At 42.1% G+C, this 22903-nt stretch overlaps 1 protein-coding gene across 1 annotated transcript in view; it reads left to right on the top strand.

The window, feature by feature from the left end:
* Cpb2 (carboxypeptidase B2) overlaps window positions 1-22903 on the top strand; it is a 35525-nt gene continuing 12622 nt past the window's right edge. The window contains exons 1-6 of the mRNA XM_051195374.1: window positions 1-124; window positions 6216-6291; window positions 8001-8125; window positions 11619-11727; window positions 15455-15556; window positions 19007-19111. Coding sequence (XP_051051331.1) covers window positions 54-124; window positions 6216-6291; window positions 8001-8125; window positions 11619-11727; window positions 15455-15556; window positions 19007-19111 — 588 coding nt within the window. The 5' untranslated portion in view covers window positions 1-53. The remainder of the gene's footprint in view (window positions 125-6215; window positions 6292-8000; window positions 8126-11618; window positions 11728-15454; window positions 15557-19006; window positions 19112-22903) is intronic.

Below are 22903 nucleotides of genomic sequence, written 5' to 3'. Positions count from 1 at the left end.
ATCTGGGACTTTCTCCCTTGGGGAATTTTGTTGCTCAGCAAGCCACTGTTGGGATGAAGCTTTATAGCCTTGGAGTCCTGGTAGCCATCCTCCTCTGTGAGCAGCATGGCTTCGCCTTTCAGAGGTAACACCAAGGTGCTTCATGGGGATGGCTCCTTCTTGATTGTTTGTTTTCCTCTCACAGAGCAGAAGCAGTGTCCTGGGCTGGAGAACAAAGGGTTACTGTATGAAGGCCAGTTATTTCAGAGACTTAACATTAATTTCGGGATGATGGGATATCCCTAGAATTTTTTTTCATTTTCTGCTTTCATTTTTACCAGTGTGATGGGTCTGTTCAGTGGCTGTGGAGATTAAATATATAAATGGAATCTTGATGAAATACTGGTATCTTCCCATATCATATGATTTATATTTATTTTCATCTTGTACATAGAGCACAGGAGGGGAAAGCGAGTGGAAATATGACATGGATCTGGGTTATGCCCAGTTATTGAGCATAGACTATGAAAGGAAGGTAAAGTACAGTGGACATATAGGAAATCTTAGCTACTTCCTCATTTGCTTAGTAGAGTGATTTCCTGCGGATGTTTGACTGCCGATTGCTTAGAACACAAATGAATGCATGCTAGAGTACACATAACACATGGAGAAGGAGTTGCGGCATACATGTCATGTTATAATTAGCTAGTCAAATCTAAGCTTTTAAATTTATATATGTAATTTTGAAATTGTCTTACTTTTTCTTTGGCTTGATTCTATAATCTTCTTCTAGTTGTCTTTGAGATAGGTCCTTGTCTTCCCTTACTTAATCACAGTGAGAAATGGCACCTGAACATATATAGGTGAAGAAATTCTTCTCATAAGACCATTGTCTGTCATAAAACCTGTAAGATAATCAACCATTCAGGCAATCTTGTATGTCTGGAGCTGTGTTTATAATAGCTGATTGATTCTGTCTTGTTCATTCTGATTGTCACGCACCAACAGAAAATCCCATTGTGAAGACTGGTTGCTTAGTGAGTTGATATAAGGATCAGAATTGCCAGAACAGTTGGTACTCGCGTGCCTATATTTTGTTAATAGTCAAATAAGTATGATTTTAAGATCTTTGTTATTCTAATATTCCACAACTTGGTGATTGTCTTTTGTTAAAAGAAAGGCAGGTTGAAGGAACAAATCTGATTAATACCATCTCCAAGTTGCTTATTGTAGAGGTAACATCATCGGATATGAGGGGAAAGGGAGAAAAACCATTGTTATTTGGGAGTGTTTTACTCATATACCAGACAGTTGAACCAAATATGACTACCTGGAAAAATGTTTGGCACCCGTACAAACCTGGAGGGCCCACATGTGAGAGAGAAGAGAAGAAGCAACTCATGGGATACAGAAGCATCTCTGAGTGCTGGACGCTCACCCTTGCACTAGAAATAATATGAGCCGCTACCCAGTGTTTCCAAGGTCTGCTTTTTTTGGAGTAACCTATACTACATCTGAAAGAGAAATCTAATTTCACTCAGAGTGACAGTCTTTGATAAGCCCTTACTTCTGGAGGGTTAGAATTTAAACATTCCTGGAAAAGCAGTAACCAGCTGGCATCTCCCTGAAGCCATTCTTTGTTGCTGTTTCCTTTCCATGACCATTTTCCTAATAAGTGTGTGTGTGAGCAATCTCCTCGTGGCTGATTTGTCAGGTGCATTTTGATAACTCTCATCAGTGAAATGCCCTGGAACGGCAACAACAAAGCGGCTTTTTAAAAAGGCATAAATACCATATGCTGAAAAGGAAGACAGCTGAAGTCCACATTTCCATATTCAGTTGATTTTATGAGGCCAGATACTAGAAACGGTAAAAATAAAATACTAGCGAGAATCTTGTAAACAAAGTCATTAATTGTATTGCACAATGATTATCTGAGTGCAGCCAGCCAACCCAGGCCATTGGGAAAAAAGTAATAGGAGAAACATGGACGGGAAAGAGACAGGCCTAGAGAGGATACATGGAGGACATCCCACACCACAGCACATGTTCTTTTGGTTGCCCTCGTGTTCTGGCTGGGTCCCCAATACCAGTTATTCCCTTTCAGTTTTAGTTCCACTGACAACTTATTTTCATCTCAAGGTTCAAACCACCAGTGGCCCCCGAACACAGCAAAACACATAACATCACATCCTGAGACTACCCATCTATGTATCTACCATCTACCTGTCTATCATCTCTCTAGCATCTATCTCTGCCAGCTATCAACGTGTCTGTCTATGTATCTCTAATCTATCATTTATCTTTCTCAGCTATCTATTCATCCATCCACTTATCTATCATCTCTCTATTAACTATCTCCATCTGCTATCAATATGTCTATCTACCTATATACCTGGGTATCTATCATCTGTCTATTCATCCTCTGTGCTTACATTTTTTATTCTATTTTTGGTGTAAGTCTTTTCTCAGATATTTCTTGTGCAAATGCTGTAATTGTAGCTGAAGAGATTCAACATATTACACCTTTATTTTTCATCTGTCATTGTCCCTGGGCATGTTGCATAGTGGGATTATTTTTCCTCATCGAAGCACAGAAGGTCAGAAATATCTCATGGCTTCTCAGACCACTGTGAAGTAACTGACAGACCTTGGATTATATTAAAATGCAAAGTGTCTCCATTCATAAGTTAGAATACCTTCTCCAGTAAAGGCACTGCTCAAAATTTTCAGACTTTCTTGTTAAAAGAAAAGCTAGGTTTATTAATGAGTCTGTTAATCGGAGTGAAGAGAGCATCTTGCAAATTCCCCAGCACTGGAAGCGTGGTCAGAGGGCACCATCCTGTTAGATACAGAAAATGGACTTGCAGGAACGGAAGAGTGTGGTTTATTGACTGACTGCCTGCTTGCTATTTCAGCTGGTCTAACCAGGAAGCAGCCTGTGACTGGCTTAACCTCAGCTGCTGTTTGACGCTGACTCAACCTCAGCCACTGAAAATGAAGAACCAAAAGCAAACAAGAACTCCTAGATTAGATTTTGTTGGCCTGCATGTGCAACCAATTTGCATTCTTGTAGCCGACTCTCTTGTAAGACTCTGTGGCATTTGTTTGCGATTTATCTCACAGAGTAGAGTTGTATCTGTTTCTGGCCAAATTCCCAGGAAGCAGACTCTGAGATGGAGATTGATATGCAGGCAGTTTCCTGGAAAGAGGTGTCATCCAGATCTGTGGAGGAATGAAGGAAGAGAGTTTGGGGTGGGAGTGGGGAGGTGTTGAAATGTGATGCTGTCACTGTCACCACAAATGCACTGCTAAGATCGGCCACCACCACTCCTCTCTGTCCCCTGCCACACTGGTGCATTTTAAATTTTCCCATCAGGGCTGGTGAGAAGGAAGTTTCAGATCCTTCCCCCAGTACACACATGATAGCTTTTACCTTAGGAGCAAGGAAGCTAGGTCAATTCCCATGTGATTACACATTTGGGGGCTGGGGAAATCCTTATTAGATTTGGGGGTCTAGTGCACCCACTTTGATTTGGACTTAGTCTAGCACTTAGTGTGGAATGTCAGTATGAATCCTGCAGCCAATGGCCCTCGAATATTTGCACGTGTCCTTTGTGTGGTGTTCAGAGTAGCTTGAGTTAACTCTTGCTGAAAGGGGTCAAGATCCCTTTAGACCAGTGGCTCTCAACCTTCCTAATGCTGCGACCCTTTAACACAGCCCTTCAGGTTGTGGTGAGCCCCCAGTCACAAAATTATTTCATTCCTACTTCATAATTGTAATTTTCCTACTGTTATGAATCATAATTTAAGCATCTAATATGTGACCTCCAAAGAGGTTGTGACCCATAGGCTGAGGATTAGATACTTCTTGCAGTACTGGAGCATCTTTTGGGAGTATCTGGCAAGGAAGTCTGGAAACTAGACAATGGATTAGGACTTTTGATTGTGGTAGCTTGCCTTCAGTCCCTCTCACTGCTCATCTTTGGTTTTCTTGGATTGTAAAGATTGAGAAATACTTTTATTTTCTATTCGTCTGTCCTGGCCCCGGGAATGTTGTGTTCTCTTCACCCCAGAGATCAGTGAAGGTCACATCTTTCTGGCGACTGCTCCAGCTTTGCTACTCGTTAGGGCACTTGTGGCCAGCTTGTTGCTGATATGTGAGCGGTGCCACCCCGCAGGCGACAGTGGAGGGGTCTCATCGGCTCTGTTGCTATCAGGAAGCTCCACTCTGTGGCAGAAGATCTTACACTGGCTCACTTCCCTGCCTGGCTTCCAGGACAGTTTCAAGGGTTAAAGTCATAGCCTGGCAGTGAAGGAAAGTGTCTGTTTCCTAAAGGGAGTGCTTTTGGCCATGCTAATGGATTTGACATTATAGTCAGGTTCTTGGAGAGGGTCCCGGCATGCTGCAATGTTGGTTTTAGGCCCCTGGGGAAAACAATGGCTTGCGCTAACTAAACTAAAAATAGCAGAATTAAAGCAGGGTTGGGGGCAACTATTCATAGAATGAGACATGTTAAGATAAATATATTGTGCAAGGGTGGCAGTCTGTTTATTATAGTAATGAGGGACAAAGAGAGAGGCCCCACAGCCCTGGGATCTATATGGTGACTTCTTTAGTCAAGGAGGGTTTTAATGTTTTCTTTAATACTTTTCTTTATTTTTATTTTTTTGAAAGAAAGAAGTTAGAGAAAAAAATTGCAACTGTGGCACTGGAAGAAAACTCTCCTTAGTGTGTCAGTGGCCATTCTCTTATACACTGTTATTCATTTCTGTCTCTCTGTATAGCTCCACATCACTTGAATAACCTAGTTATTTTTGAAACATTTTAGACCTCCCTCCCTTCCTCCCTCCCTTCCTTCCTTTATTGTTTGTTTTGTCTCTCTATATAGCCCTGGCTGCCCAGGAACTCACAGAAATATGCCTCCCTCTGCCTCTCAAGTGCTGGCATTAAAGGCTTGAGCAATCCACACCCAAGCAGACATTTCTTCTTAAAACAACTGTGTTTAGATGGGCTTAGTGGTTAACACCTTTAATCCTAGCACTCAGGAGGCAGAGGCAGGCAGATCTTTGTGAGTTTGAGGCCAGTCTGATCTATAGAGCAAAACAGCCAGAGCTACAAAGTGAGACCCTGACTCAAAATAAAATAAAATAAAATATATAATATGTTCAAGGCCCAAGATTTGATGGCTGTATGAATGCTTTGCCTGTATGTATGTGTGTATGTATGTATGCATGTATGTATGTGTACCATGTACATTCCTAGTGTTCAGGGAGGTCAGAAGTGGGCATTTTATCTTCCAGAACTGGAGTTATAGATGGTTGTGAGACATGTGCCTATTGGGAACTGAACCTGGTCTTCTGCAGGAGCAACAGGTGCTCTTAGCCACTGAGCCATCTCTACAGCCCCAGATCTTCCTTTTAAAAGACTTACTTATTTTATGTGTGTGAATGCTTTCTCTGCCCTGTATGCACGTGCACCATGTTCATCCATGTTCATGCCTGAAACCTGAAGAGGTCAGAAGATGTCAGATCTCCTAGAACTAGAGTGTGCACTGCCATGTGTGTGCTGAGAATTGAACCCGGGTCCTCAGCAAGAGCAACAAATATTCTTAACCACTGAGCCATCTCTCCAGCCCTAAGGAGCTCATTCTTTTTAATGACTGGATATCATTCTGTTGTGTGTGTGTGTCTGCTTATTAAATCACATTTCCTTTATCGACTTATCTACTGATGGATGCTCAGATTGACTCCACAGCAGTGAGGAATATTGCAACAAAAATAAGAATGTGCACATCTCTGTGACGGGCTGATTTCATTTCCTTATGCCCAGCAGGATTGTCAGATCATATTCTAGCTCTGTCTGTAATTTTTTTTGGGCAAACTCTGTGCTGCTTTCCATAATGGCTCTACTAATTCACACTCCCAGGAACAACAAACTAGAGTTCTGTCTTCTCCATGTGCAAAATGAAAAGCAAATTTATTTGTTGCCTTTTTGTTGCACACAAGTCTGCATACACAGAAGGGAGAGGAGAGAGGTCAGTTCTCTGCAAACCTGAGAGCTGTGGTTCTGTGGTTGTCTAGGAGTACAGACTATGAGAGATGCTGTTGACCTCTCCACAGAGTCTGCGTATGTGCTAATACTCAAGTGTTTCTATCTTACAATGACCTTGAAGCTGCTTCAGTAAGCAAGCTGCTTTCACATCATTTAACCCAAACCCTGTTTTCCTCCCCAGTGGCCAGGTTTTATCTGCCCTTCCCAGAACCTCTAGGCAAGTTCAAGTTCTTCAGAATGTTACTACAACTTATGAGGTAATGTCTTCTAACTTACATTTACATTAGCTTTATTTTTTTTTTGTCTGTGTGCATTGGAAAGTGTGTTCCCTCCAGTCTATCTATCTGTATCTAGCCATAACCACATGACCTTTTGTTTACAGAATCAAAACTTTATCAGTATGATTAGCTTTTCAGCCACTTTCATGGTATGACCTCAAAGCTGTAAGCACAAAGCTGTTATGGTATCAGAAGTTTGACAGTGTTTTGCTTGTACAACAGTGTTTCTTAGCCACAAAGTAGGCACATAAGCCACAAGGGAACTTTTATTAAAAAGCCTTGTTCCTGGATTCCATCTGTCCAGGAAGTTGGAGGTGTGGAAGTCTGGCTGGCAGTGGCGACTGAATGAACCTGGGTTTGTTAGTGTTCTCTAAGAGACAGAGGTCAGAGCAGTTTGGAGGTGCCAGCGGTAAGGGTGTGCTTGCTAAGGATGAAGAGGAGGGAGGGAGCTGGAGGTACCTTCACTGGGGTGGGGGTGGAGGGTAGGGGTGGGGTGGGGTGGAGTGGAGGATGGCTGCCCTTGATGGTGGTTCTCAGACTGCAGAGCAGTTCCTAAGTCAGGCAGGGGCAGCTTCGAGTACTTCTGTAGCAAAATCCTTTGTTAGAAGAATCCTCTGGAAGGAATGGTTCCACGTGAACACACTCACGGTGTGCAGGTGGCATAAGTAACAGGGGTAGCATGGCCTCAGCCTGGGGGGTAGTACATGGGTAGCCACCAGGAGTCACTGTGCCTCTGGCAGAAGCAGAACTAAGTGGGACATGTCAGTGGCCCTTTCACAAGATAAAAATAAAATATCTCCAGAGAAAGGGTCAAAAAAAAACCGGCTCAAAATGGATTTCATTTTATTCTGCTCACATATCCTTTAATTTCACTGTTCGGGTAGCTTACAAAAAAGCTGAGTTTTGTTGTGACATTTTCATACATAGTTCACAGTACTGTGGTCTCATTTAAACCTCAGAATTTCATTGCTTATTCTGGCATTGGGTATATGGGTTTAGACAAATTAGCTATGATCCTTAATTGGCTCATCTTTACAAAGAAAATAATAACATCTGCCTGGTTGGTATCAAAGTTGTATTCTAATGAACAAAGGAAATGAGTCTGAAAGCACTTTAGAGAAGTAAAATGAGAAAAATGTAAATATTCAGAGGCATTAAATGAAAGAAAGAGACACTAAAGTGATAATAATATCAAACACATGCTTTTTTTTTTTGAGTCGGGGTTTTCTCTGGCTGGCCTTGAACTCACAGAGATCTGACTAGCTCTGTCTCCCAAGTACTGAGATTAAATACGCGAACCTCCACTGCCCAACTGAAACACATGAAATTTTTACTAAGCAAAATCAATGTGTAATCAAACTTCCTTCCTAGAGAGAATTTCATTTTTCTTTTAAACACCTGAAATACATACGCAGCTCCTCAGTAGAGTCATCAATGTATTCATCTCATCAAATATTAAGCATCCGAGGTGTTCCAAGGCCTATTTGGCAACTAGGATGACAGCGAATAGAAAGCACTCCCTGCCAGATGAATGTTTATATTGCAGTGTGGGGTGGAGACTGTGGTATGGCTGAGAGGTGTCCTTGTCATAGCCCTTTTGGAGACAAGGCTTTCATGGGCTTAGCTACAGATGCAAACGGTGTGAACAACTCTGCATTCAATTTACCAGTCTCCCCTGGAAACTGCAGGTCGTTCTCTGGCAGCCAGTGACCGCTGAATTCATTGAAAAGAAAAAAGAAGTCCATTTTTTTGTGAATGAGTCTGATGTGGACAGTGTGAAAGCCCATTTAAATGTGAGCAGAATTCCATTCAGGTGGGTATCCTTTGCTACATCCATCCAATAGCTGTGATAAATGCCTACGGTGCATGTGACCAAGAAACAGTCTAATTGCTTTGTGGGCAAATCGAGTGTATTAAAAATGGTGGCCTGGTAGTCTCTGAGGGACTGGAGACAAGACCTAAAACCCAACTCAGTGACAAGTGGTTTAACCACTTATCACTTCAGTCCTTTGTCTGAATTGGGACTCAGTGGCCTTCAGAACTTGTCATTCATTCTCTAGTCCTAGATCTAATGGGCAAAACTCATTCACTGTGGCTATTTGTCTCCTTGGTTTTGTTTGTTTGTTTTGATTTTTAAAAAGATGACTAAAGAAACCCAGGGAAAGATGGAAGGTGTATTAGTTGGGGTTCATTGAGGAACAGAACTGACAGAATAAACATACGTACTACGTACGTACATACATATATACATGCATACAATAATGGGCGTATGTGAAGAGAATTTTTTATTTACTTTTATATGCATAGGTGTTATTCTTGAATGCACATCTATGCACCACCATGTGTCTTCCTGGTGCCTACAGAGCTAGAGGAGGAACTGGCATGTCTTCAGTATACTTTGGCATCCTGAAGAAATAGGCTCTAATACCTGTGAGGAAATGCCTCAGCAGCAGGACAGATGAACTTGTCAGTGAGAGTGAGGGCAAGGAGGTTTTCCCCTGCCCTTTATATAGGCTGCCACCAGATAGTGTAGCCCAGATTTAGGGTGGCCTTTTTCCCTCAGATGATCCTGATTTAAGATGAGTCTTCTTACTTCATCTGATCTAATTAACCAAAACTTCCTCACAGATTGCCCAGCTGCTTTGGTTTTTAGTTAACTGCAGATGCAGTCAAGTTGACCAGCAAGAATAGCCATCATGGGAGGCTTTGTTATTGCACATCGTCCATCATGACAGGGAAAGCATAGTGGCAGGAGCCAGTCATACTGCATCCAGGTCATATTGTTCAGTCATACTGCCTCTGGGGTCATACAGTGTAGTCATACTGCATCCGGGGTCATACCGTGCAGTCATACTGCACCCGGAGTCATACCGTGCAGTCATACTGCATCCGGATCATACTGTGCAGTCATACTGCATCCGGGGTTGTACAGTGTAGTCATACTGCACCCGGGGTCATACTGTGCAGTCATACTGCATCCGGGGTCGTACCGTGCAGTCATACTGCGTCCACGGTCAGGAAGTAGGGCAATGAGTGCTGCTGCTGACTCCCTCTCTCTTTTGTAATCAGTCCTGGAGCCCAGTCCATGAATACTGCCACCTACATATAAAATGGGTCTTCTCCTCTGGGTCAACGTAATCTAGAAAACCCCTCACATGCCCAGAAACCAAATCTTCAGTGATTCTAGAGCAGTGGTTCTCAACCTTCCTAATGCTGTGACCCCTTAACACAGTTCCTCATGTCGTGGTGACCCCAACCATAAATTATTTTCATTGCTGTTGCATAACTGTAATCTTGCTACTGTTGTGAATCATGACGTAAATGGTATCTGATAGGCAACCCCAACGGGGATCATGACCCACAGGTTGAGAACTGCTGTTCTAGAGGCTGTCAGGTTGACAATATGAACCCTCACACCATGATAGGCTTTAGGATATCTCTTGAAAAAGGAGGCAAATCTGTCACCAATTCTTTCTTAAAGTTAGTGAATGTTTCTGAAGATCCAGCCCTCAACACAAAAGATGGTCTGACTTTGCCGTTTGGCCCTGCCACTTAGTCACCTCTGTGCTCTTGTAAGAATTACACATGTAAACTGGAGATAATTACAAATGTACACTGACCTTGTATCTTAAATGATTTAAAGGTGGTTTTTAAAAAACAGTTTACTGAGTGTTGTTTCTGTTTGGTGCCCATTCCCTCTTTTAGTTTCTCTAACTTTCTCCTCTCCTGATCCTCTGCCTGGAACCAGGTCCCCCCTGATGACCTTATGTACTTCTTGAGACCAGGGCCTTATGTGTGCTGGTGGATATCCTCTATAACATGCGGGAAGAATTATTGATTTATAAGAGGTATTTACTGCCTCTTCTGGGAACTGAACTGAGCCACCCCACACATTGTTTCACTTATCATTATAGAACTATGCAAAATAGATGCTTTCTCCAGATAAAGATGGAAAAGTGTTCAAAGACTCTTTTTATTTGATTTTGATGTGCATGGGTAATTTGCCTGCATGTATGTGTATGCACCTGTGTACAGTACCCACAGAGGCTGGACGAGGGCTTCAGATACCAGTTAGAGATGAATGTGAGCCACCATGTGGATGCTAGGAGCTGAAACTCAGTCTTGTGCAGGAGCAGCCAGTGCTCTGCTCTGTCTCTCCAGCCCTGGAATTTGTTTTTGTTTTTTTTGTTGTTGTTGTTGTTTTAGCTTACAAGGAAACTTCCCAAAGTCAGCCAGTTGAACCATGGTGGAGGCAGAAGTCAAACTCAGAACATTCAGACATCAGACATCAAAGTCTTGGCTTTTAGCCATTGGCCTAAATAAAGGAACTTTTATCAAAACGAGAACTAATTCCAAATTGTTCATCCCAGCTGATAGATAATTCGGCAAAGTACTTGCCTAGTTAGTAGAGTAAGCAAACTAATAGCCGCGATTTTATGTTTTGTCCACATTTTGATTTGCAAAGTATTTGATCATCTTTCATACTGCAGAACATCTGGGATACATCAGTGACACACAAGAAAGAAAGGTAGCTTCCTTTCCTGTGTCTTCACTAAAGACTGAGATACTGCTCTGGATTGAAGTGGGTGTCCATCAATCTCTATATCCCAGTCAGATTTCTGTTGCTGTGATAAACACCAGGATCAAAAGCAACTTGTGAAGGAAAAAAGCTTATTTAATCTTACATGTTCTCGTTCATCTTCTGGGACATTAAGGCAAGAACTCAAGGCAGAAGTTTTGAACAGAAACCACAGGCGAGTGCTGTAGTGCGATATCCACTCTAGAGTGCGGCTTACTGGCATACTCTCAGGCTCACATTCAACTACCTTTGTTAAATGGCCCTGGGCCATTTGCCTAGGGATTGAGTCACCCATAGTGGGCTGGGCCTTCCTGCCTCACCAGCAATCCAGAAAATGCCCCATAGATTTGCTCAAAAGCCTGTCTGGTAAAGGCAGTTCTTCAGTGGAGGCTCCCTCTTCCCAGGTGTACCCAGTTGACAGCCAAAATCAGCCATCATGGTTTTCCTACAAAACACACTGAAGAATCATAGATTTTGGTAGAGGAGAGTAGGATTGCGCAGTCCTGAAGCTGTGCCTCACACTCTCTCCGCAGTGTCCATGGGGCTCTGCTAAAGAGGTTTGTGGAGTCATCTTGTCTCCATGTATGGCTGTGTTGTTTTACTTGATGAAGTGCTTATGAGACCCGCTGGCAACTTTCCCCCAAACTCACATACTGTGCCTGCAGTGAACCATGTGGGAAAGCTATCACTGTGCCTGGAAACTACTCACCTTCTGCTTCATCATCAGTGTCCTGATGAATAATGTGGAGGATCTAATTCAGCAGCAGACATCCAACGATACCATCAGCCCCCGAGCCTCCTCATCATACTATGAGCAGTATCACTCGCTGAATGAAGTAAGTCACCATGCAATTCCTCAAAGGTTCTGTTTTCATTAACCAGCATTGCTTTTTCAACATCTAGGAATTATCAAAGAATCGTAACCAACAGAGAAGGGTTTTTTGTTTTGTTTTTTTAACTCACACTTAGGTTGATTAAATGGTGGTAATTCATCCTTTAGCTGATGTCTCTTTGGGAAGGTTGCCCCTATTTGATAAACTGGCTCTACAACAGCATGTGTATCTACAGCTAAGAGTATCTCACACTTCTAGGGATAACACTGAAGAAAACATTGAATGCTGAGATAAACAGAAAATAAAGAATAGGACTGCCACATTGAAACTGCCACAAAAATTATAATTGTTCTTGTCTCTTTGGACCATTACCTGAGATTTATTCTTAATGAGTAATCACCAGATTACTTCACAGAATTAAAGTGGTATGCTCACTTATACTGATTATTCTATGAATGAATATATTTTATCCTTCTGAATAGAAAACTTTAAACCATAATGTCTTTGCCTGGGTGCCTAAAAATTAGCAGGGACCACAGCCAAGCTCAGGAAATAAGAACCAATTTTATATTGCACCTTTGAAATCATCTGCTTCTTTCCACTTGGCTAATCTAGAACTCAGTATGCTTCTAGATCCTATGCCCTGGCTATTCTACTTGGGCCACTTCTTTTTAGTACCTATCACCAGCAATGTATGACAAACTTGATGCAGATAGGTTTGTTAGGTGTGGCTCAAAAAGCAGAAGATGAATGAATGTGACAATGTGACACCGCTATGTTGAGCTTGTTGGGCAAAGGGGAATGCATTAACCAGAAGGATGTCAAAATACTGTTTAATTATTTTATTCCAGAAAGTTAAGTTGTCTTACCATAGTCCCATGAAAGACTTGGAATGGCAAACACATAAACAAACAACTCCATGACTGCACTCATTTGTTAGGAATTCCATGGCAGAATGACACAGACTGTGTAGAAGTTTGTTTGATCATATTTTTGGAGGCAAGAAGCCTAGGATCAAAGTGTTGACAGTCTTTGGTTTTCTTCTGAGGTCTCTTTATTTTGTTTATAGACAGTTGTTTCCTCATCCTCAAATGGTGTTCTAGTTTTTTTTCTACTGCTGTGGTAAGCACCATGACTAAAAACAACTCAGAAAGAAAAGGGTTTACTTGGTTTGTGTGTCCTAGGTCTCAGTCCATCATGTAGGCAAGACAGGGCAGGGACTGAGCCATGGAGGGATGCTGCTTTCTGGCTTACTCTCTGTGGCTTGCTTGGTCTGCTTTCTTATGCCACCCAGAACCACTTACCTACCTGGGGGTAGCACTAGCCCCACTGTGTTGAACTCTCCATAATCAGGAAAACATCCCACATACTTGCCTACAGCCAATTTGATGGAAGCATTTATCAACTCAGGTCTCTCTTTCCAGATAACTCCAGCTTATGATAAGTTGACAAAAACCAAACCAGGACATGTGGCTTTTCTCTGTACATTTTTATGTGCCTCCTTATGTCCTAATATCCCCTCTTTTAAGGATCTTGGTCAGATGAATCAGTGCCTCCTTTGAACTTCAGCATGGTCACTCTCTATGGTACTGTGCATAGGGGCTTCGACATGCCAGATGGGAAAATACACTATACCATCACCATGCTATTTCAGAAAGCATTTAAAATCTCTCCTCTCCCTACTTTAAATACTTTCTAAGAGACTCATGGGGAAATGTGATTTTATTCTCAAGAAATTCTTTTACCTCTTCCCTTCTTCTACTTACGATAACCTGAACATGCTGTCTACTCAAGATGGTCTACTAAGTTTATCAGTGACGCTGACTCCATATATCTCTGCAGAAGGAAGCCTGCTGAGCCACCAGTGCTACAACATTAACTAATCCATGAACTAGCTTCCTTGGGAGCATTTACCCCCAGATAACTAACAGGAAATAGAATGTCTATTGATGCATTAGAAACAACAGTGACAGAACTTGGTGACAGGCCTTTCAGGAGCATCTTTGTCCCCACCATTGATACAAGAACTCACACATGCTTTTGCTGATTATGCCACCGCAACAGAACTGAAATTTAATGATGCTGTAGTTGCCATCAGTCAGGAAGGCTGTATGAAAATCATCACCAGGAAAGGTCTCATAAATAAAACCAAAGAGTTGAATGTCATGAGTTCAGAAGGTCCAAGAGTACCTGGGAAGTGGGCCTGAATTAAGACATGACCAAGTTTTGTCCCAGCTATCCCAAATCAGATGGTAATTCAACACCTGCTTTAAAGGAGTTACTAAACTCAGCCCCAGAAAATATTTCTTTCCTCCCCCTGTAGTTTTTATAGAGCCTCAAATTCTACCAGAATTCTGTGCTGAAGAGAACCCAGAATGAAGCCACTTCTCATGGTGGATCTCATGGTGGAGCCGTGTTCTTCAGCTTATCCTCATATTTGTTGGTAGTCATCACAACAATTGCTTTAGGTTTGTGGTGGGAAACAATAATGTTGACATCTTTCCTATGCAAAAATGGTGCCAAGGTTGCCTTGGTCCTAAAAAGTGAGTTTATAGATGTGTGTGTGTGTGCTCACATGTGTGTGCAAGCGTGTGTGTGTGTGTGTGTGTGTGTGTGTGTGTGTGTGTGTATGTGTGTGTGTACATGCCCATGCATGTGTATGTATTTGGAGGCCAGAGATCTACATTTGTTATTATCATTTCCCATTGCTTTCCACATTAATTTTTGAAACATAATCTCTGAACCTCAGCTAGACTAGCTGGCCAGTGAGCTCCAAGGATCTGCCTAACTCTGTCCCTCCCAACATACTCCCCTTCCCCAGTGTTAGGATTACACATGCATACTGTAGCCCCCAAGTTTTACACAGGTGCTAGGAATCTGAACTCAGGTCCTCCAGCTTGCTCAGCAACCACCATAGTAACAGCAATCCCCAGCCCTGAATTTCTTTTTTTAGGCCTCATAATGGTAGCTCCAGGATGCTAGTAGGAAGACCCCACAAAGATTCTGAAGGTGATAAGCCTCTTAAAAGAACTCTGGAATGGGGTATGTCGGCTCAAGACCATAACCCAGGTACTCAGAGGGCTGAGGTGGGGAGATCACAAGTTCAAGGCCAGCCTGGATTACATAATAAGATCCTGTCTCAAAAGACAAAACAACAAATAGCACAAGGCATAGCCCAGAGGTAGAGTGCTTGTCTACAACATACAAGGCCCTGCATTTGATCACCAGCACTAGAAAATAAATAAACAATAATGTCTGGGCTGGAGAGCTAGCTCAGCAGTTAAGACCACTGGCTGCTCTTCCATGGGACACAGCTTCAATTTCAGCACCCACATAGTGGCTCACAACTGTCTGTAACTCTTTTCAGAGGATCCAATGCCCCCTTCTGGCCTCCACCAGCACCCAAGTGGTGCACAGACATACACCCATAGACATAATATAAAATTAAATAAATGCCAATAATTTCCAAGACCACATTTTAAAGATTCACTCTTTGTTGTACGTTTCTTAGAGCCGGTTCACTTTTCCCCTAATACTTAGAACTCGGCAAAACTCTGGTTTTATTTCTTTTCAGCAGAGGAAATTTCCCGAGAGTTTTTAATTCTTCAGTTCTCCCATATACAGAAAATGGAGAGGAATCTCCTGTCTGCAAGGAAGCTGCCTACTTCCTATGATCAGGGATGTCCTGTGAACGCGTCCTGTGACTAACCTGTGGTTTCTCTTCTCATAGATATATTCCTGGATAGACGTTATAACGGAACGGTATCCTGGAATGCTCCAGAAAATCTACATTGGTTCATCATATGAGAAGTACCCACTATACGTTTTAAAGGTATATAAGGAGAGTTGCTTAGAGGGGGGTATTAAGTACGCAATGGTGTTTGCTATAGCTTAGTTCTACTGTTCTTTGAATTCTGGAAATATTTTACTTCAGGTGAATCTTAACTTTAATATCCAGCTACTTAGGAATAAATGACCTTTATGTTTTTTTTTTCCTTTGAGTAATGTGTTCATGAGTGAAAAACACCTCTAGAGTCAAACTCACCTGTGTTCGCGTTACATTAGACAACCAGGTGTGTCAGTTTCTGTGGCTTTCAGTGGCCACACTCATAAAATGACGGGAGTAGTTTGGGATCCTCAAGTCCTTGTTGCTTTTATTCAGCACCACCTCAGATTGGCTAGGCAGGATTGTTTATCTTGAGTTTTTCTTAGATAAACAGTAGCCCAGCTTTTGAAACCAAAATAGGAGCGGAACCGCCATCTAGTTAAACACAGGGAGCAGGGCAATACTTCAGCAGCTGCCTGGGTCGGCACCCATGTGGCTACGTACTTCCAGTTGCAGAATCTTGTCGAAGAACATTTGGTTTTTAAAAAATTAGGTACGTGCAAAAATAATTTCAAGATTGTAGTGCAAATTCTAATTGGTTTTAATAACAACAACCCGGAATCAGCTATCAGGGTAAATTCTGAAAGGTCAGAGAGACAAAGGCGCCAGCCACAGCCACCTTTCTTAACCTCACCAACTTCTCAACTGGAAAGGGGCAAGCTTTTGTATCCACCCTGACTTATCACTTCCTCTCTCTGCTCAGCCATTTCATTTCCTACTTCCTCCTCCCAGGTGCTGGGATTAAAGGTGTGTGCCACCACTTCGTGGCCTCTATGGTTAACTAGTGGCTAGCTCTGCACTCTAATCTCCAGACAAGCTTTATTTGTTAGAGCTCAAACAAGATATCACCATACAGGATATGTAAATAAGAGACAAGAGTTATAAAAGTTAACACATACTTAGAGTAACTAAAACAAGAGGAGAAGAGGGTGAAATATTGCCATTCTAGGAGGGCTTCTTTTCAAACCTGTAGTTACCAATATCCAAATTAAGGAGAGAGGAAAATGGCCCTGGTTGAGGTGTTGCTTAGGGAAGATCAGTGAATGTGAGTACTAGAAAAGTCATAGGCATCATGGCCATGACAACTTTCACTGGGAACGCTTTCCAATTCCATAGTTCTGTTTTCTCCCACACTCTCTCACTTAAAGTTTTAAGGAAACACTCTGCAGAATAGAAAAAGACACTTGCTTTATTGGCACAGAATTGGTGCATAATCACTTGTAATGGGTAAGCGTTTGCAGTTGCTCAAAGGCCAGACTTTGAATCAGGATAGCTCAGGTTCTGGATGTCCTGCCCAGGGATTTCTGGTGCAGACTGGAGGCAGAGATGGGACCTATTCAGTTAGTTAAAAGGTTAGTTCCATGGGAACCGTCCTGGCACACCCACCCATGACAATTTCTTGTGTGCATCCTGCAACTGGATGTCTGGAAGCTGAATGAACATGTTGGTTTGTTGCATCATGTTTTACTTAACTGAGAATGTGCACACAGTGTAAATGTCTGCAGACCCACAATGTCGTCAGTGTTGAACCAACAGACAATTTATCCCTAAAGCTGCAGTGTGTAAATATGAATGAATGAATGAATGAATGAATGAATGAAAGAAAGATCAAGTAAGGCAACTAACCTGGACAAGTAAGGACTTTGACACTGACGAGATGGAATCATCCACAGCTGTTTGACTACATAATTTGAATATCAGTGGCCATTTTCCTTTTTCTTTATTTAGATATTGTATTAGGAAAGGCACCTTGGTTAGGGTTTCTATTGTTATGATGTAACACCATGACCAAAAAGCAAGGGAGGAAAGGGTTTATTTGGCTTACACTTCATATTGCTGTTCATCACTGAAGGAAATCAAGACAAGAACTCAAACAGGATGAGAACCTGGAGACAGGAGCTGATGCAGAGGCCATGGAGGAGTGCTGCTCACTGGCTTGTTCCCTTGGCTTTCTCAGCCTGCTTTCTTATAGAACCCAGGACCACCAGCCCAGGGACGGCACCTACTCCATCAATCACTAAGAAAATGCCTTACAGATGGATCTTATAAAGACATTTTCTCAATTGATGTTCCCTACTTTCAGACAACTTTAGTTTGTGTGTCAGGTTGACTTAAGACTAGCCGGCACAGAAACCTTCTTAGGATGATGTAAATTACTTTCTTTCCCCTTTTCTTCATGCCCTGAATATATATTTTTGTAACTAATTTTAAGGACTCAAATGAATGTATAGGCCTGTGTTGCTGGCTTGCTGATAAAGAGCACTGGCTGTCTGCTCAGAGGACCCCGATTTGATTTACAGCACCCACACAGCGGCTCACAGCCATTTGCAACCCCAGTCCCAGGGAAGTCAATGTTCTCCTTTGGTAGTACCAGACACACATGTGGTACAGACAGCATACTTGCAGGGAAAACCCATACACATAAAATAAAAATAAGGAAAAACATTGTAGGTCAAATAAGTTATGATTGATTTTGGAAATGTTCTTGAGAATTCTTTTTCATTGATTATTCCATTCATGAATATAACATGTTTTGGTGAAATCCACCCCTCCCTCCCTTTCAATTTCTCCCCCTTTCCTTCCTAGCTTCATGTTCTCTCTCTCTCTCTCTCTCTCTCTCTCTCTCTCTCTCTCTCTCTCTCTCTGTCACCACTTAGTGCTGCCTATATGTGCATGGATATAGGGTCATCTACTGGATGATTTTCATTACTGGTAGATTTTCATGGCCTCATCCCTGAAGAAAACTTACTCTCCCTTCTTCAATGGACATCAGCAGCCTCCATCCATGCTGGGAGTTTGGCTGACTTGACCTTGAGAATCCATCTAAAGATTCACTGTGTAAAAACTGATTCTCCTTGCTCCACAGATTTGACACACTGTACTAGCCCTCAACCTTGTATGTCATATCAATGCTCCTGTCCCCAGTCTAATAGGACCAGTTTTATGAATCAAGTGGTGATATGTTTATCCTTTGGGGGTGATGTGGAGAAATAGTATATGAATAAAAATGTATTCCATGGGGGAAATTATGAGGAAGTTTGTATTCCCGAAGTCTCTATCCTTCCTGCAGACAATTGCCCACAGCAAACAGCAATTATTCCTAAGGAGTAAAGACATACTTAAACAGCAGTCTCTACTCCTCCTTCACCCCCATGCCTAAGTTGTGCAGGGGTGGGAGTCCTGGCTTCAGCTTCATTCCCAATTACATATGCATCAAACCTAGCAACTGCCCTTTCAACTCACCAGCTTTTGAATTTGCTCTGAAAACTTTCTAAGTAACACAAAGAACAATGCATGTGCAGTAAGCCCATTAAAAGGATTGAATAAAAGAAAAGACAGGATGGGGATATATTACTTGTGTGTCGGTTTGTTTATTTATTTATTGTGTGTCTGCAGGTTTCAGGAGATAAAAGAACCACTAAAAATGCCATCTGGATCGACTGTGGAATCCATGCCAGAGAGTGGATCTCACCTGCTTTCTGCTTGTGGTTCATAGGCTATGTAAGTACTCCTCATAGGTCAGGGTTTCAAGCTTATGATTAAGCTGCATTCTCCCACATCACATCCTGGAATTATTGGTTCAAGTTTTACCAGTGAAGCTTGGAAAAAATGCGGTGTTCACATTGAGTTATAATTAAGAAACAATATTGTATTAAGTGAGAAGCTTCCTAAACTAGAAAAAATATTGGAATTATCTGTTTGGCCCTCCTCATCATCATCAATCATCATTTTGGTTTGAACTGTCTAGACATCTTTTGCCACATCCCACCCTTGGGAACCGAACATGAGGCCCACACTTACAGATCAGATAATGCTTTTGCATGTGTCATAATAAAGAATGCTGTCCTTGAAGAAGGGATTGGCATTAAGAAAAAGCCATATATAAGACAAAGAGTATGCCATAAAAATGAAAAGTAGGAAGGCTATAAACCTCCACAATGAATAAAAACAGTAAGATTATGCTTCAAGTCCTACAAAATGGGCAAGTGTACCATCCATTTTGATTAATACAAGGAGACCTGTACTAGGAAATTCAAATTGCATACCTTTTTGATAACACTAATTCACAAAGGCTGTAACATGAAATAGATCAGTCAGCACATTAAGGCATCACTGATTAGATCTCTCTGAACAAATGGAACACATCAAATGTAAAGCTATTTCTGCCTGTCCTGGGTCCTAACAAATGTGACACTCTTAACCACTGTCACCCGAATTACATCTTCCCCTTTCCAATAAATTCGAGTTTGTTAGGAGTCTCAGGGAAACTGTTCCTGGGGAGATGTGAATAAATGACTACACAATCCAGAAATCAAAGCAACCACAGACCAACATAAGGATATGACTCAAGAACCAGTGAGTTGCCGGGCATTGGTGGCACGTGCCTTTAGTCCCAGCACTTGGGAGGCAGAGGCAGGCTGATCTCTGTGAGTTTGAGGCCAGCCTGGTCTACAGAGGTAGTTCCAGGACAGCCTCCAAAGCAATACAGAGAAACCTTGTATTGAAAAACAAAACAAAACAAAAAAAAAAAACAAAAAAACAAAAAAAAACAAAAAAAAAAAAAAAAAAAGAACGAGTGAATGGGGTTCCTTGTGGGGCTATGGGTGGACTATAGGTGAAGGATTACTTCCACAAACAGGAATGACACAAAGACAACTATTACCACTGAACCACTGAAAGTTCACCCCAGCACTGACAGCTCATGACGACCTGGAACATAGTGCTCCCTTTCCACCTCTCAGGGAGCCCTACGGGTTGAAAAGTGTCTCTTGTGGGGAGTTTGTCTAGTCTCATCTTCATCCAGGTAGTTCATCTGGTTTCTGTCTCCCCAGAAATCCTTCTTACTAGGCAAGTAAGGGACCTTGTGTGTCCACATTTTTTGAGTTATCTGAATGCTGGGATTAAAGACTTATTTTGTATACAGAGTTCTGTCTGCATGAGCACCTGCAGGCCAGAAGAGGGCACCAGATCTCCTTATAGATGGTTGTGAGCCACCATGTGGTTGCTGGGGATTGAACTCAGGACCTCTGGAAAAGCACTGCTCTTAACCACTGAGCCATTTCTCCAGCCCTGCTTGACCCTTCTTTTCGAACTTCCTGGATTTCAAAGAGCTTCTAAGGATACTGTTACCCAACAGCACTGCAGCATACCTGAGTCTACTGAACAGTTTCTACTCACCGCTGAAAATATCTGGAGGAAATGAGACCGGTTCCAGCTTACAAATATTTAAAAACTGCCCATGAGAACCTACACTGTGGAGTGATGGGGAACAAACTGTGGCTTGAGGATTTTACCATCAAGTATTTTATCTTAATAGTACTCTGTAGATCCTTTTTTACTCAAGTCAATAATCGTATCAGTGATTCCCACTGAGTGAGTGAGCATTCAAGACGTTCCAGCCTGGGCTGCCTAAAACAAACCCAGTTCACTGACTCTTACAATACCTCAAACCTCTGCAGGAGGAAAAGTCGATTCAAATACTTTCAAATGGTTTGAGTGGGGTTGAGGCTGTAACTCGGTGGTTAATTATTCCAATAGCTCTAGGTTCAAAACATGTTTTGGCCTGGGCAGATGCTACTTTTAAAAGTCACTAGAGTCAAAGGGGGAATCAACACCTTAGCTCTTAAGTCTTTTACTTTTTCCTAGACCTTAATAATTGTTGTAAAACCCAGTAAAACCCAGTCCAGTGAAGGTATTGATTCACTTTGAGAAGCCCGGGGTCAGTCATGCCCCTCACTAATTCACTGGATCCGTTCTGTTTCTGCGAAAGCAGAAGCTGAGACTGGTGTGTCCATGCCTGCATCATCACAGCTGAGCCCCAACTCATGGTCTGATCATCATAGCGGCCCAGTAAACACACTAAGCATCACACTTCATTCGGTGCTTTCACCAACAGCTCACTCTTGTACTCACTGACCCTTTCATAGGAATCAACCTGGCAGCAACCGTTAATATGTAAGTAATTTACTTCTGACAGCCATTACACTTGTGAATTCTCCTCCCTAGAGAAATAAATAGGAGGTGTGTGTGTGTGTGTGTGTGTGTGTGTGTGTGTGTGTGTAAGGATGTTGATGCTATTGCACAGCACAATTATATAAATACATTTTTAAGTTTTCATATATGAGTATTATACTGGCATTATTTCCCAACTCCTTCTGTCTCCTCCCCCTACTCCTTCTCAACTTCATAGGCTTTTATTCTTTAATCATTATTCTCTCTCTCTCTCTCTCTCTCTCTCACACACACACACACACACAACCTGCTGAGTTCGTTTAGTGTTGCTTATATGTGTATATGTTTAGGAAAGATCACTCGGAACTGGATAACCTATAAGTGTCCTTGCAAGACTGCTGGTAGGTCTGTGTGTGTGTGTGTGTGTGTGTGTGTGTGTGTGTGTGTGTGTGTGTTAGCATGTGTGCAGGTGCCCATGGAAGTCAGAAGTGCCAGATGCTCTAGGGGCTGGAATTACAGTAGCTGTGAACCACCTGATGTGGATGCTAGCATCTGACACGGGTATATGATCTGAAGTGCTGAGCCATCTCTCCAGCCCTTTAGTAGGTTTTAAAAGACACTTGTAAAAGTTAATAATGAGAAAAAAAACCTGCTTCTTGTCAATATCTCTTGATTTGTGCTTAAGACAACAACCAATTCTAAACTAATACCCACACTAAAATGTATCGATGTTACCACAGTATGAAAATTTTAAACCAAAGCTTTCTAGGCAACTGATTTAACTAGAGAACTTCAAAGAACGTTCTGCCTGTATTTTCGGTCATTTTGGAGTGAGGTCTGTGGATACCCTTGGACTGTGCTGAAAGATGTACTTCTAAGCTGGGTGTGAGACAGCAGAGGGGGCAGTAGGGCCAGATGATGAGTCTCAGCAACTCAGAACAAGTGCCTACTCAGACTGCGGTCTTAAAGCCATGGGACGACATGTGAGGGAAAGGAACTGGAAACAAACTTTACGACAAGTTTTAAGGGTTGTTAGATAATCATCTAACTAAGTCTGGGTCTAAAACAGTGGTCCTCACCCTTCCTAATGCTGTGACCCTCTAATACAGTTCCTCCTGTTGTGATGACCCCAATCATAAAATAATTTTCATTGCTACTTCATAACTTGCTACTGTTATGAATCATAAATTAAAGATTTGTGTTTTCTGATGGCCTTAAGCATTTCTTATGAAAGGGTTGTTTGACCCTCCCCCTCCTCTGCCCTGCTCCAAAGGGGTCCCATCCTGTGGGTTGAGAACCACTGGTCTAAATAGTCTAAAACAAGATTAGGAAGAGCTCTGG

This window comes from Phodopus roborovskii, unplaced genomic scaffold (genome assembly GCF_943737965.1).
Source record: "Phodopus roborovskii unplaced genomic scaffold, PHOROB, whole genome shotgun sequence".
NCBI classification, from domain to species: Eukaryota; Metazoa; Chordata; class Mammalia; order Rodentia; family Cricetidae; genus Phodopus; species Phodopus roborovskii.
The sequence above is the reverse complement of the archived record's forward strand: the minus strand, read 5'-3'. Positions and strand labels throughout refer to the sequence as shown.